Source organism: Acomys minous (genome assembly GCF_964271855.1).
Source record: "Acomys minous genome assembly, chromosome: 2".
NCBI classification, from domain to species: domain Eukaryota; kingdom Metazoa; phylum Chordata; class Mammalia; order Rodentia; family Muridae; genus Acomys; species Acomys minous.
The window spans coordinates 94,347,000-94,362,284 of NC_140484.1; the positions used below are offsets into that span (position 1 = coordinate 94,347,000).

The following is a 15,285-nucleotide window of genomic DNA, read 5'->3' on the forward strand; positions in this document are numbered from 1 at the left end:
CTGTTGAGGCCGGAGTGGGCGGTAGCTTACGTCCCTCCCCTTCTGTTTCAGTCTCTGCAGCAGCAGCTTGAGGTCATTTCTGGCTACGAAGAGCTCCTGGCAGACATCGTGAATCTGTGTGTGGATTACTATGAAAACAGAATGTACCTGACGCCCAGCGAAAAACACATGCTTCTCAAAGTACGTGTGCAGAGGAGGCCGTGACAAGCTTTCTCGGGCATGAGGCACAGCCACACAGAAGGCTGTACTTAGTGTGGAATCCTTTGCCAAGCTTTTCTCATTCTCATGATGTCGCGTATGTGGATAGTGTCTCCCGAGCGTGCGCACAACCTGTCCCCTTTGCTTTGCTCACCACCTCTCTCTGCGCACGGTTGGGCTAAAGGGTACTGTCTGCTGTCCCAACTTGTGACACATCCTTGTCAGGAGAGTACCAAGAGGTGATGGAGAAGCCCCTGGTCACGTTCCCAGGGCAAACTGAGGGCGTTTGGCTGTTGCCGACTTGCATTTGTTAGTTTACATGCACTGAGAGTTAAGTTTAGTGGTTACGCCTGGCTGGGTCTCGGCTGGAGCCGTTCTGCAAAAGCCTTGCTACTCAGGTTAGACTAGTCAGTGCTGCTTTGTCTCTTAGCAATCAGCCTGGAAACCAAGTTACCCTTTGTCACCCAATTTCAGTGAAGAAAGAAAATAAAAAATTGCATTCAAAGCACCAGGCTAGGAGTAACAGGTTTTAAATCACAACCAACCCTTAAAAATTACGCAGCTTAACACACACTGTCACACTTGCTGTGAGCTGGTGACTACTGCAGCGCACTATGAGTCAATTCCAGATGTTAAATATTGATTGTACATTTGGCCACTTCTGTCCATGATCTTCTAGGGACAGTCCTGTACCTACATGAGTAGGCATCAAGTTATTCTCGAAGACTCGAGCTTATGGTAGTATTGGGGAACTGTCTTGGAACTCTCTTGTGCAGCTGCCCATCTCTGGTTCTGCCCTGTGCTCCGCTCAGCAGGCATTGGTACTTGAGTGTCCAGGGAGGAAGCTGAACCAGCCACAAGAGATGACATAAACAAGGAAAAAAGTTTTATTTGAAAGGATAGCTCTTTATTTCGTAGCACTGTTAAGAGGGTGATTTGTGATTTCAGTGTGCATCTGTGTGGGTGAATTCACAGCCCCAAGTGTGACATTGCACCATTTGTGGCTTTCCAGGTCATGGGATTTGGTCTGTACTTGATGGACGGGAGTGTCAGTAACATCTACAAACTAGACGCCAAGAAAAGAATAAATTTATCCAAAATAGACAAATATTTCAAGGTGAGTTTCATATATGTGTGTATATATGTTTATATGTACATATGAATTTAAACTTGTATAAATTTTTTTGATAAAGATTTCTGCTTAGTTCTGAGCATTGATGATAAATGTTTTTTTGTTTTTTGTTTTTGTTTTTGTTTTTAGTTTTTCGAGACAGGGTTTCTCTCTGTTGCCTTGGCTATCCTGGACTTACTTTGTAGACCAGGCTGGCCTTGAACTCACAGAGATCCACCTGCCTCTGCCTCCCAAGATGATAAATGTTTTTATTGATATATACCTTGAGATTTTGCCAAGTGAATCTGTGGTTGTGATGCAAATCAGAATGTAGTGAGGCAAGAAAGGGCTTAATCTCTCCTCTCAAAAGGTGGCTGCTTTCTCTTTTCTGTTCCTTGCCTTGGCTTTGCCTGCCTTGAACAGTGTAGAAAGGGAACCGTAAGATTTCTCCTCTTTTGCATCTGGCTCCATATGCCCAACCTTCTGGTTGTGAAAAATAATCTCTATGGGAGCCTGGGGCAACAGCTCAGAGGTTTATTTTTATTTTATTTTGTGCTAGAACCATTTTAATAAAATGAGCTATGTCTGCCAGATCTAGGAAGGAAAAGGTTTATGCCTATATGTCTTCCAGTAACACGAACACGAAGAAGAACAATCTGGCACAGTTTCAAAGTTCTCTGTGTATCTATCTGGCCAGCATCTCCTTACTGGCAGGTGTAACAACTTAATTACAGATAAATAAGTGCCCTTTGCTTCTCTTCTCATTCTTCTTGTCTAGACATGTTATTAGGGAATTTCAGTGCAGCTCACCAGTCAGTTGCCCTGAATTTTCCATATAATTATAACATGTTTAATTACAGAAAAAGTCCTGCGGAAATGGAGTTCAAGGTTGCATGGAGGAGGAGGGGCTGGAAAGATGGCTCAGTGGTTAAGAGCACTTGCTGCTCTTGCAAAGGTCCTGAGTTCAATTCCCAGCAACCACATGGTGGCTCACAGCCATCTATAGTATGGTCTGATGCCCTCTTCTGGCCTGCAGGCTCACATGCAGATAGAGTACTCATACATTAAATGAGTGGATGAACAGATTAAAAGGTTGCATGCACTAACAGGAGATCATGGTTTTGAAGTCTAGCACTAATAAAAAAAAAAAAAACTGTAGGTCTATAATTTATATCAGACACAAGAGATTTTTCTTTTAAAGTGCACATCAACTATTAACTAACATTTTAAAAGCTAATTTATTTTTTGTTTTATATAGGTATATGTTATATACTCCCTGTCCTCCCTTTTCTTTCTGTGAATATTATTTTTTAAATAACGTAGTGCATGTAGGACAGTCGATCACACAGTTCGCACAGCTCTGAGCAGTTTTTCAGTGCCAGCTGTCAGCTGACGGCGTGAAGGGAATGAGCTGGAAACAGTGTCCGTCCCTGAGATCCCACGACGGTTTGCTGCGACACTGGGTCATTGCTTGATTTTTATTTTTAGTGGTGTGTGGTTGCATGTGGTTTCGACGGTTTGATTAATCACTTTGCAAATCAGAAAAAGCAATCATCTAAAACAGTAGCGTCCTAAGTAGGTTGCTCTGGCCATTTCTAGTTGGCACCTGTTGGGCCATCTCTAAGACCCTTGACATCTCCTTCTGTGGTTCATGGAGCTTTGTCAGAGGAATCTGATAATCACCTCTCTCTCTCTCTCTCTCTCTCTCTCTCTCTCTCTCTCTCTCTCTCTCTCTCTCTCTTTTTTAGCCAATGCTTGGCTAAAAGCAGATATCTTGCCCAGAATATTTAATGAATCTCCATAAAAGGATTCTAGAGGGCTTCATAAACCTGGATTTTCCAGGAGACTAAATATTATATAATATCGCATAAAACCAACAATAGTAATGTTCTCAAACAGGAAATTGAGTCGGCAGACATATGACTAGCCTGAAGCTTGTCTAGAGGTCTTGAGTGGGACCTTTGCATGAAGGAGGAGCAGGTAGACAGGGGATCTGACCATGTGGAGGGGACACAGCAGAACTCACCTTCCACTCATGGGATGTCTTTCTTAAACAGGTCTCACTTTTCCTTACAATTTGTTGCTTTTGTTGGTGGTGACATTTACCTTTTTTTTGTTTTTTTTGGAACACTTTATATATGAGCACTGTGTCTACCACATCTACCCCTCCCCCAACTTTTCACTTATTCCCTCTTGGAAATTCATGATGTCTTTGTTTATTGTTCACACACACACACACACACACACACACACACACACACACACACACGTCTATACAACCTACGGAGTCCTTTTTGTACATGTTTCTATCACTTTGGGTTGGACATCCTGCTTTCTTGTTCATCTCTCTAACGTTCTGGGCTTCTGTTCAGCTGTCTGTCTACAGTAACCCCACGTCCTTGATTCAGAAGCTTAAAATAACTGTACTGAGTTTGCGTGCCTGGATCAGAAAGCAAGGCCACCCAATCCCAGCTTTTTCACTCCTCCTAACCTCAGGCCAGTCCCTAAGCCATGCAGGGCACAAAAATTCCCAGTTTATTTTGGCGGTTTGGCCGACCCTGGTAATTCATCCATGATGTTTAGGTTTTACAGGAGTCCAGGTGGTTAAAGTACTCCTCTAATATTCTGAATTTCTGTGGTGTTTGTGATAAAGCTTTCCTATTCACTTGTTTCCTACTCAACTTTCCTATTCTTTTTTTCTAATTAGTTGGGTAAAGGACTGGTGATGCTATCTTATAGAACCAGCTCATAGATTCGTTGCTTCTTTGTATTGTTTTCCTTGTTTTTATTTCATTAGTTTCTGCTCTGATTTTTATTCTTGCTGTCTAGGTGATTTGGGGTAGGTTTGTTCCATTCTTTTTTTTTTTTTTTTCTTCCCAAAATTTCGGGCTGCATCATGAAGTCACTTGTTTGTCCTTCCATATGACTTATCATTATTATTTTATTTTATGTGTATGGATAGTTTATCTGCATGTACATTTGTGTAACGTGTGTCTTTTTATTTGTGTGTTATATGTGTGGAGCATGTACATGTTTAAGTAGGTGTGTGTGTGCGGGTGTACGCGCACATGAGTGCGTATGTGTACGGAGGCTAGAGGGTCGATGCCAGATGTTTCCTTTTATTTAACTTACTTTTTGGATAGGATCTCTCACCAAACCTGGAGCTCGTTGGTTTCCCAGGCTGCCTGACCACTGCCCGTTAGAGGTCTACTCATGCTCTTTTATATGGGCTCTGGGGAAGGCAGCTCAGGTCCTCAAGCTTGCATAAGAGCATACTACCCGACCCTGAACCTCAACCTCGTTGTGTTCTGATTGGCTAACGTGTCCTGCTGTGCCTCTGCTGTTGTTTATATTATTGGCCTTGGTGTGTTCCCTTTTGTTAATGCTATTTCATGTTTACTGTTCTTCCACTGTCTGTCTGTTGTATAGTTAAGTCTTTTATTGGATAAATGTGTAACATAAATGCATGCACTGTTGGAGACACAGCTCACAGAAAGCATTAGAAGATCCAGAATTGTTAAACACGACGTTTTTTTGTTTTTTTTGTTTTTTGTTTTTTGTTTTTTAAATTTTCTTCAAGGGAAGGAAATGATGCCCCTTCACATGGAAAGGCTGGAGTGAGTGTTGTCTGTCAACCCCGTGATATTTTTGCTGTTTTGTAGAGCCAGGCTTCCTGAATCCCCCAAAGCCTGGGCATTGTTTATGCCCTGATCCTGAGCTTTGTTTTCAGTGAACAGAAGCCAATCCTTCTGAAAGAGGTCCCACGGTACCCTGCGTTCTCCACCAGCAGACTCTATCCCTGTGCTTATGAGGAACCTGCCCTCTTTCGGCTTTGCCCTGAGCGCCGTTTATCAGCCAATAGCACTCGTACTTACTCTAAAGGTCACAGATGCTTTGCTGCTTTGCAAGGGGCTTTCAATGTAGCCTTCCCTGAAGCTTTGCTATGAGAATTGTCACTTGGAGACTTTTTTTCCTCAAGTTTGCCTGTGTTTAAATGTGTAAAAAAAAATAATAATAATAAATTAAACCACAGATTGAGACTCTGAAGTTTTGACCTAGTCTGACTGACCAAGTCCAGCTACACCGAGTTTTCTTTCACACCTCTTTGCAGTTTGTTTCCCTGCTGGTGGTGAAACCCTCAGGGACACCTGACCTCCCTCCCCCCCCAAAGCAATGCACCCTCCTTTTTGTGTTTCTCCTTTCCTACTCAGCTTTAAAGAAACAATTGACAAATAAATACTGTTTATATTTATGGTATATAATGTGATGTCTTGATACGTGTATTCATTGTGAACTAATTAAATTGAGTTCATACTTATTTTTTTTCGTGTAGAAATCAATGCAAGAATGTTCATTAAGTGCATCGAGCAATGCAGGGTTGTTCGTGTTGTCGGCGTTAGATGCTCCTCCAGAGCTGCGGTTTCGTGTCCTTAGACGGCATCTCTCCTTTCCCTCCCTCAGATCCATGTCCTTCTTTGTTTTCCTTTGCTGCTGGGGTCTGAACCCAAGGTCTGACACATGCTCAGCATTTGGCTCTATCGTTGAGCTAGGAAAGTTGAGTAGGAAACAAGGGAACAGGAAAGCTTTACCACAAACACCAAAGAAATCCAGAGTATTAGAGGAGAACTTTAACCGCTCACTTCACTTACTTTATGGTGCCATTTACCAACAGAAGCCCTTGATTTTATTGTATTCTGGATAGGCCAATCGTTCCGTTTGTATCCACGTTACGGCAGCCCAAGAATCTTCTATTGTGTTACCTTTGTGAAGCATTCTGTTCCCTTTTTCACCTAGGTCTATAATCCTCTGGCACCCGGTCCATATTTATTTGTAGGGGTTGATAATCTTTGGATTTTTTTTTCTTAGCATGCTTCTTCAGTTGACCCTGCTTATTCGTTACAGAGACGTTTATTTCTCCATTGCTCTGCCGCCTGTCCAGCTCATCAGTCTGTGGAGCTGATCTGGGTCACTGTCCTGTCTTCTGGCTTCCTTCCTTGAGGCAGGGCCGGACTGCCTTACTATCTGCAGCTTCCTGCCAGCTGTTCTTGTCCAGAAGAGGATGTCACCCAGTTTTATTCTTTAAGATAATCTAGATACTATTAGGATTAGGCAGTGAAAGGTACCTGGTGGGTCTGGACCAAAGTATGCTGCATAGGTCATGCAGTGCAACTGATCTAATGCAAGAGGTTTATTGGGGGAGAGGAGAGAGTGAATGGCTGTCTCAGAGTGGGGACAGAGAGACAGAGAGATAGAGAAAGACAGAGAGAGAGAGAGAGACAGAGATGCTGCATAGGAAAATAGTCAACTAGTAGTGACAGTGGAAATGTCTGGTATCTGGTACTGCAGATGATGACATAAGCAGTTGGCACTGAGCCGCTAAAAGGAATGCTGGCCGAGCATCTGATTTACAACAGAAATGTCCTGCGCTTTTAAAGAGACGCTTTAGAATTGGTTTGCTGGTTTACAAAGAGAAGCATTTTCCTACTGAAATATTAATGGGGATTCCATAAATATTGGGCTGGGCTGGGAGTGTAGTTTGGTAGTAGAGATGCATAACGTGTGTGTGTGTGTGTGTGTGTGTGTGTGTGTGTGTGTGTGTGTGTGTGTGTGTGTGATCCTGGATTTAGATTCCTAGCAACAACAACAAAGAATAAACTTAATGAATACTCATCAGGTCCAAAGGGTCCATTTCCCAAATTCCAAAAGGCAGAGAGACAAATGGCTACTTCTTTCTCTCTCTGCTCTGCATTCTTCTAGATGCCTCTGGCTGTTCTTTCTCTCATATCTACAATTAAAAAAACAAAACAAAACAACAACAACAAACAACCTTCCTCTTAAGCATATCATAGAACAGTCACATCATCAATTTATATATTTAAAAAGCAACTATTGGGCCTCCTAATCCATGAACATGATATATTATTCCATCTATTGAGAGTTTTTTTAAAGATTTTTTTTTTTAAGATAAAAGCTTTGCTTTGAGGTCTTACACACCTTTTGTTCATGAATATCTGGATTTATTGTAAAGTGTTTGCCTTTACATTTCATCTTCGAAGTGTTTGTAATAAATATATAGAAAATCAGCCGTGGTTGTAGCAACAAGGTAGGCTAAGTAGGCCTTAGACATTTCTCTATGTGTTGCTTCTTAAATTGTATTCTGTCCTTTTCAAAGACCATGTTTACATCCCAAATGATTTACAGCTGTACTTAACCCAAGCTAATAGCTAGCATTAGTTCTCTTCCTCGTAGCTATTTATTTGGTGACAGGATGTACATTGTTACACTCCCTTTCTTTCTGTTCCATGAACACAGCAGCTGCAGGTGGTCCCACTCTTTGGAGATATGCAAATAGAACTGGCAAGATACATCAAGACCAGCGCTCACTATGAGGAGAACAAGTCCCGGTAGGAAGAGAATAACCTTGCCATATTGTACATTTGCTTATCTGACGTCATCACTCTGACATGCCCATGGGTGTGGAAACAAGTGTCCTATATGGTTGCCCTTGCCCATTGTGGCTGTTCATGTTTGAATTCGTTGAGAAAAGCACTAAACATTGTAGTTTCCTTAGTAAAGCAAACCACATTTTGAACGTTTAGTGTGCAGTGGCTAGCATGTTGGGGAGCACAGACTTAACATATTTTTTTTATCCTTCTAAAGATGTCAACCGCACAGTACCGACTGAGACTATAAAATTACTTTTCTGGCCCCAGTGGTGTGGTGATGAAACATGATTGAAAAACAGCCCAGGAGAGGAGCAGGGGCTGTGTGTGTATATTAACAGGGTCTACAGAATTGTCACCCACGGGCTAAAACCAGTCCAGACCTGTGTTTGTAAGGTCCCTAGATCTGAGAATGGTGGTTGTAAATGCTTTTTAACGGAAACGGTTAAGAAAAAGGGGCGGGGGGTGGGGGTGGGGGTGATGATGACTGTTAGAGATGTGGCGGAGACACTGTGGCCCACAGGTCCTGACATGACTCTGTCTCTATGCGGAGAGTAATCTCAGCTGTCAAGGCTCTGTACTTACCGTTACAGCTTACTGCATGCATACACTCGGACTTACTAGACAGTTCTCAATGCCCACTGGACTTCTCAGGTGTTTGTACTGATTTGTTGAGTGCTCCTACCCATAGCCAACCTGTATTTACCACTTTGTTGTGATTTAGACGTTATATTTCTCCCCCAGGGGAGTCAGCAAACCTCTCCTAGTGAAAGCTGTGTAGAACATCCTTCAGGTTTTATAGGCCTCAGATGGCTTCTGGCCCTTCTGACGTTGTAAAATGCATTGAATGGTCCCAGCCCCACAAGCAGTGTCTTCCCCTGCTTCAGCTAACGCTGTACCTAGGCACTGTGCGGGTGCCTCGGGTCACACAGGCTTTCTCTCCATGCCCAGGTGCGTCAGCTAACGCTGTACCTGGGCACTGTGCGGGTGCCTCGGGTCACACAGGCTTTCTCTCCATGCCCAGGTGGACCTGCACATCCTCAAGCAGCAGCCCACAGTACAACATCTGTGAGCAGATGATCCAGGTCCGTGAAGACCACATGCGCTTCATCTCTGAGCTGGCACGCTACAGCAATAGTGAGGTACGCAGCCACTGCACCCGGAGCCACGTAGACACCCAAGGGTTACTTTTATTCTTTCCTACTCAAATATTAGCACTGGCTGTTTTTTTAAAATGTCAGTTTTTTTTATTTAAAATTTTATTTAAATAATTTATTCAGATGACATCTCACTTGTATAAAATATCAGGTTTTAAAAATTCATCTCTTTAAGTTGACCAAACCTAAATAGGGGAGGATCCCCCAAACCCAAACCTTCATGACTGATCAGTCAGTGCAGTTAGCCTTGTCTGTATCCACTCAGCTGTATAAACTATAGCTTCGCATCAGGAAAACACTGAGAGGGCTGGGCCGGGTGGAAACCTGCCTAGCACGTATATGTCTGTTGAGTGTAAGCTCTAGTGAAAAGGGAGTTACAGGTGAGAAGGAGGGAGGGAGGCGAAAGGGGCAGGGGTCAGAAGAGGGGGAAAAAGACAAGGAAAAAGAAACCCTGATAGAGATTCCAAAAGAAAAAGTAGGGAGAGGATGGAGCAAGAAAAACCAGATGGTGGCCAGGTGTGGTGGCGCACGCCTTTAATCCCAACACTTGGGAGGCAGAGGCAGGTGGATCGCTGTGAGTTTGAGGCCAGCTTAGTCTACACAGAGAAACCCTGTCTTGAAAAACCAAACTAAACCAAACCAAACCAAACAAACAAACAACAAAACAAAACAAAAAAACCAGATGGTGAGGAGACTATCGGGGAGTAAGGGGTCTTCTGAGCTGTAGGTCTTGTCATGGTTATAGGGAAGGCAGTCCTAACCTAAAGTAACTGGAGCCTCTAGGTTGGTACAGGGGACATCCTCTGTGAGTCCGGATTTGGGTTCATCTTCTCAAGCATCAAAGGAAATCTCAGACACAATCTATGTCTTGGGAAAAGCACTTTTAAGTGTGAACACACAACAGCAAGGCACACAGAAAGATTCCCTAAAAAGCTGAGGGCAGACTCTGCAGTTGGTTTCTCTTTAAGGGGTAAAGATTTTAAGGGTTCTTGGCGTGCTGAAATGGGGGAGATTTCTTCCTCTATTTAGGTTTGGTCAGTTTAAACAAAGCGAAGCTGATACACACACAGCTTTGGGTAAATGTGTTCGGGTCCATCCTTGAACTTGCTGGGCTCTGCTGTAGGGGACCCTTCATCTTAAATGCCAGGTCTTCATCTTAAATGAGGAAGGTAAGGAAGCTCACTGTCTTTGTTATCAGTATGCGGTACCTTTATCGTCCTCTCTGGGATCTATTTAACTCCTAGTCCCTTAGTAGGTGCTGTCTGGGTAGTGTGGGCTTAAGGATGAGTTAAAAAGAGGAGTGCCCACAGAAATGGGTTCTTTATTGGTCTGTCCAGTTCTGCAGTCAGGTTGCCATGATCTTCTTTTGGACACTCAACATTCTTTTACCGGCCCAGCATGGCTCTTACTTGGCTTGTGGGATAAGTAGGAGGGTAGTTACAGCTTCAGGCTAAGGAAGAGCCTGGAAGCCACTTCGGATCCTAGTGGTCAGGCAGTGACGTCAAGGCCATACTGTAGCCATGCCTTGGTTGTTTGTGAGATCGACTGGGAGGACTGCAGGTCCTAGTCTGGTTTTGGGAACTTGTTGGTTCTTGAGATTCAGAGGACAGTTACCACAGGTGGCGAGCACCTCTGCGTTCTGGCCATACGCACTGCAAGATTCATCGCACTAGGAGTTCCCCAGTGAAGAGGTGCCGCCACTGCTAATCCTGCAGTTAAGCCAGCCTGCAGTGTAGAAAGGAATAGTGGGTCCCAGCTCCACATGACTTCAGCCTGTGCTTGTAAAGAGAGTTAATAGGAGCTGGGCGTGGTGGCGCACGCCTTTAATCCCAGCACTCGGGAGCCAAAGGCAGGTGGATTGCTGTGAGTTCAAGGCCAGCCTGGTCTACAGAGTGAGTCCAGGACAGCCAGGGGTACACAGAGAAACCCTATCTCAAAAAGCCAAAAAAAAAAAAAAAAAAAAAAAAAAAAGAGAGAGAGAGAGTGGAGGAATCAAGAATGCCACTTAGTTTGGGCGTGGGCCCATGCACTCGGGAGGCAGAGGCAGGCAGCTCGCTGTGAATTCGAGGCCAGCTGTGTCTACAAAGCGAGTCTAGGACAGCCAAGATAACATAGAGAAACCCTGTCTTGGAGGAAAAAAAAAAAAAGAGCTCTCCACTTAAATGCATTTTACAGCATTCATTTCCTGTCCCTTTCTTAGGTTCTGTGATAGTATCTTTTTTTGTTTTGTTTTGTTTGAGACAGGGTTTCTCTGTGTAGCTCTGGATATCCTAGAACTCAGTCTGTAGACCAGGCTGTCCTCAAACCCACAGAGATCTGCCTCCCAAGTGCTGAGATTAAAGGCATGTAACCTGCCCCCTCCCCCCTATCTCTATAAGAAGATGAGGTTTTGTGTCTGTGGGTAGCCACGAACCCTTAGTCTTTTGAGTTCTGGGGTTCCTGCATGCACCACCCACCTTTTTGTTTTTGATCCTGACTGCTGCGGTGAATTTGAAGTGGTTTCTGGTTGTGGTTTCGCTGTGAGTGTGCTATGTCAGGAGCGTAGATGAACATGCTTGTGTCATTATCCAGTGCTAGACTCGATTGAATAATGACACATTCACAAAGTTTTGGTTTCGTTGAAAGCATTTTGCTGTGAAGTTCCAGAGTCCTTGATAGCTGCGGCAAACAGAGGTCCTTTTATTCTGATCTTAGCTTGCTAATGTTAACTCCCAGATCACATATTACGAACCACGTAGTCACAGTATCTCTATCTCCACGTATGTATAGATTCTGTAGGTTACAAAATGGCTACGAAGGGTAACAGAGGCTGCACTGGAGTTGAGGTAGTTTCAAGAAAGGAAGCCTGACTGGAGGCAGTCCCGAGGCTGACAGAGACGCACAGGGCTCACTGTGGGGTCAGACAGTGAGCCACTTGAGGTCACTGGAGGCACTTATGCAGAACTGTCCTACTGGGTCACAGGTTTGAGGTGAGCCTCAGAGCTGAGTCGGGCTGTAGAAGGAAGCAGAGGCAGAGGGCAGGAATATCCTGGTGATGAAGAGGCTGTGTTAACTGGGGGCCAAGCTGAGCTGAAGCCCCTGGGACAGTCGTCCGTCTCCTGACACACACACACACACACACACACACACACACACACACACACACTGGGTGGTCAGGTGACAGTCTACGCAGGGTATTCCCACGGCGTAGGCATGTATCTGTTTACACCTTTCTTAAAGGACGTAGGTGAGGGAGTTAAACTCTTTCCTTGGTTTGGTGGGATCAGTTGCGTTCTCAGACCTGGTTTCCACTATGATTTTGATCTATCCATGGACTCATATGGCCTTCATTTACTTTGACGAATTTATGGGTTGACACCCTTTCCCTTTTTTGGGGGGGGGGTTTGTTTGGGTTTTTTTTGTCTTGTTTTGTTTTGGTTTTTCGAGACAGAGTTTCTCTGTGTAGCCTTGACTGTCCTGGACTTGCATTTTAGACCAGGCTGGCCTCAAACTCACATTGATCCACCTGCCTCTGCCTCCGGAGTGCTGGGATTAAAGGTGTGCACCACCCATGCCTGGCCCTTTTCCCTTTTAGAAATCAGTTATTTATCCATGTGTTCCTTGTAGGCATGGCTGTACAGACTTACGTGCCCACCAAGTGTCTGAGTCAACCTGTTACTGTGTTTGCACTCCAAGCAGAGGCAGGTGCTGCTTGTAAAATGAAGTCTATTAGGTTAGGCACAACCTGAAAACATACAGTTTCTAACATTGTGCAGTGACTTAGGTGAGAGCGTAGCCAGGACTCAGTGGGTGTGGACTTAAATTGTCCTCTGACTAATACTATTGAGCATCTTTTCGTGTACGCAGTTGTACGTCTCGTTTGTACAAAGGGCTATTCAGAGCACTGAGCTTATAGCTCAATACTAAAGTTTTCAGCATGTGTGAGGCCAGTCTCCGACACCAATCAAAACAAAACAACAAAAATTGAAAGTGGTACAGACTTCTAACCCCAGCTCTGAAGAAGATGTAGATTAACAGTGAGTTCAAGTCACTGTTAGCAAAAAGGGGAATATGTTCAGACTTGGCTCATTTGTTTTGTTTTGTGTTTTGCATATGTGATTTTGAAATAGAATTGTAGAGTAGGATTTCTGGATGCTGAGGAAACAAATGTCTATTCTAGGTAGTGGGCAAACCAAAGAGTCAAATCTAAGTCTGGTTTCATGAACTAATGAGTTTAGCTGGGGCCCTTACAGCAGCATGGATGGTTTACAGCTCGTTTCCCACGACTGAGCCCAGTAACCATGAACTACTTACACACTGGAGGGGAGGAGCAGGGCCTCCAGGGACCTCTCCACCCAGCCCTCATGAATGTTAATAGGTCTCCTAAGAGAGTTCAGGAGGGCGGGGGTGATGTCATACCCAGAGAGCTGTGTCCCACAGTAGTGGGTGCAGAGGGAAGCTGGGTGGGGTCTGTTAATGCCTTTGCCTATGTGCCTTAGGTTGTCACAGGGTCTGGCCGTCAGGAAGCCCAGAAGACAGATGCTGAGTACCGGAAGCTCTTTGACCTGGCTCTGCAGGGCCTGCAGCTTCTGTCGCAGTGGAGTGCTCATGTCATGGAAGTGGTAGGCACAGCATTCTTCCCTGTGTTTGGAAATTTGAGTAACTATGTAGCCACTGTCCTCCAGAACTTGCCAATGTCAGATAAAGGGCCTCCTCTTTTCAGATAGAAATAAAACCGTGGGGGGTTGGAGGACAGCTTGCTGTGGCAAGACCATTTACCAGCACTCAAATGCTGGTCATCGGGCTCAGTGGCAAGCTCCCTCGCCATCTCACCAGCTCTCGCTCTTCTCCTTTGAGCAACATTTTACTCTTTGGAGAGTTGTAACCGTTAGTGTCTTAAGGCTTAGTAAAATGTTTTTGGTAACAAAAATTTAAGTAATTGTAAATTGCACCCATTTTTCCCCTTTTAAAAGTTTATTTTAATCAGATAAAAATTATTTAATTGGGGGCTGGAGAGATGACTCAGAGGTTAAGGCACTGGCTGCTCTTCCAAAGGTTCTGAGTTCAATTCCCAGCAACCACATGGTGGCTCACAACCATCTATAATGAGATCTGGTGCCCTCTTTTGTCATGCAAGTGTACCTGCAGGCAGATCACTATATACATAATAAATAAATACATCTTTTAAAAAAATTATTTAATTGGAAGAGTACATAGTCATTTGAAAGGGGAATTTTCGTTTTAAATACAAATAAGTTGCCTAAAATTTTACTTGTTTAGCATACAATAATTTGGACATTTTGCCTGGCTTAGTTTTCAAGCTTGCATTATATGACAGAATGTGTGTGTGTGTGTGTGTGTGTGTGTGTGTGTGTGTGTGAGAGAGAGAGGGGGGGGGAGGAGAGAGTGTGAGCGTAGTGCATGTTTGAATGCTCACCTCATGGTGGACTCCACCATGGTCCTGTCAGTCCAAAGGCCAGTGTTTTGCTTTCATTCTGGGTATCTTTTCTCTTTTTGACTGCATCAGTATTCCTGGAAACTTGTCCATCCAACTGACAAGTACTCCAACAAGGACTGCCCCGACAATGCTGAGGAGTATGAACGTGCCACACGTTACAACTACACCACCGAGGAGAAGTTCGCCCTGGTGGAGGTGAGAATATCTGCCTCCCGCTCGCTGTGCAGCTGAAGTCGGTGCCTTTCAAAGGCGAAGGGAAACCAGGAAGACACTGTCATGTGACGCCATTGCTTGTAGGGCGGCAGCCCGCCACATCTGTCAGAGAGAAAGTGGCTGTGGCTTGCTGAGGTGTGCGTTGGCTAACTGTCAGACGCAGGTAGCCAGCCCCTCTGTGAGTTCTTGTGAGTGGAGAACAGTCTCTCAGAGGTGGCAAGACAGGTGAATGGGATTTGGTCTCTGCCTGTTGTGAGGAGAGCCATATGGCAGGCAGGCTCTGATTGTTTCCTACTCAGAAGGACTACCAATTCTTTAATGGCTCTTATCTGTAACTCAGCAATCTTCTGCTTCCTTCCTTCCTTATTAATTTTTTGAGGTTTTTCTCCTGGGCCTTCTAATGGACAAAGTTTCTTTTTTCTTTTCTCCTTTTGGTTTTTGAAGACAGGCTTTCTCTGTATAACCTTGGCTGTCCTGAACTCGCTTTGTAGCCCAGGCTGGCCTTAAACACACAAATCGATCCGCCTGCCTCTGCCTCTGAGTGCTGGGATTACAGGCATGTGCCGCTGTACCCGTGACAACATTTCTTAATTTTAGTTTTATTTATTTATTGTTGGTGTGTGTGTGTGCACACGCGCGTGCCTGTCAGCCACACCATATCTGAGGAGGTTCTCTTATTTTTATGATGTTCTGGGATTGAACTCAGGTTCATTAGGCCTGCATGGA

At 44.4% G+C, this 15,285-nt stretch overlaps 1 protein-coding gene across 1 annotated transcript in view; it reads left to right on the top strand.

The window, feature by feature from the left end:
* The window catches only part of CYFIP1 (cytoplasmic FMR1 interacting protein 1), a 91,921-nt gene that overhangs the window by 37,343 nt on the left and 39,293 nt on the right, over window positions 1–15,285 (top strand). Inside the window, 6 exon segments of the mRNA XM_084771349.1 lie at window positions 52–180; window positions 1,211–1,315; window positions 7,622–7,713; window positions 8,777–8,894; window positions 13,388–13,510; window positions 14,416–14,541. Of these exon segments, the coding sequence (XP_084627475.1) occupies window positions 52–180; window positions 1,211–1,315; window positions 7,622–7,713; window positions 8,777–8,894; window positions 13,388–13,510; window positions 14,416–14,541 (693 nt within the window).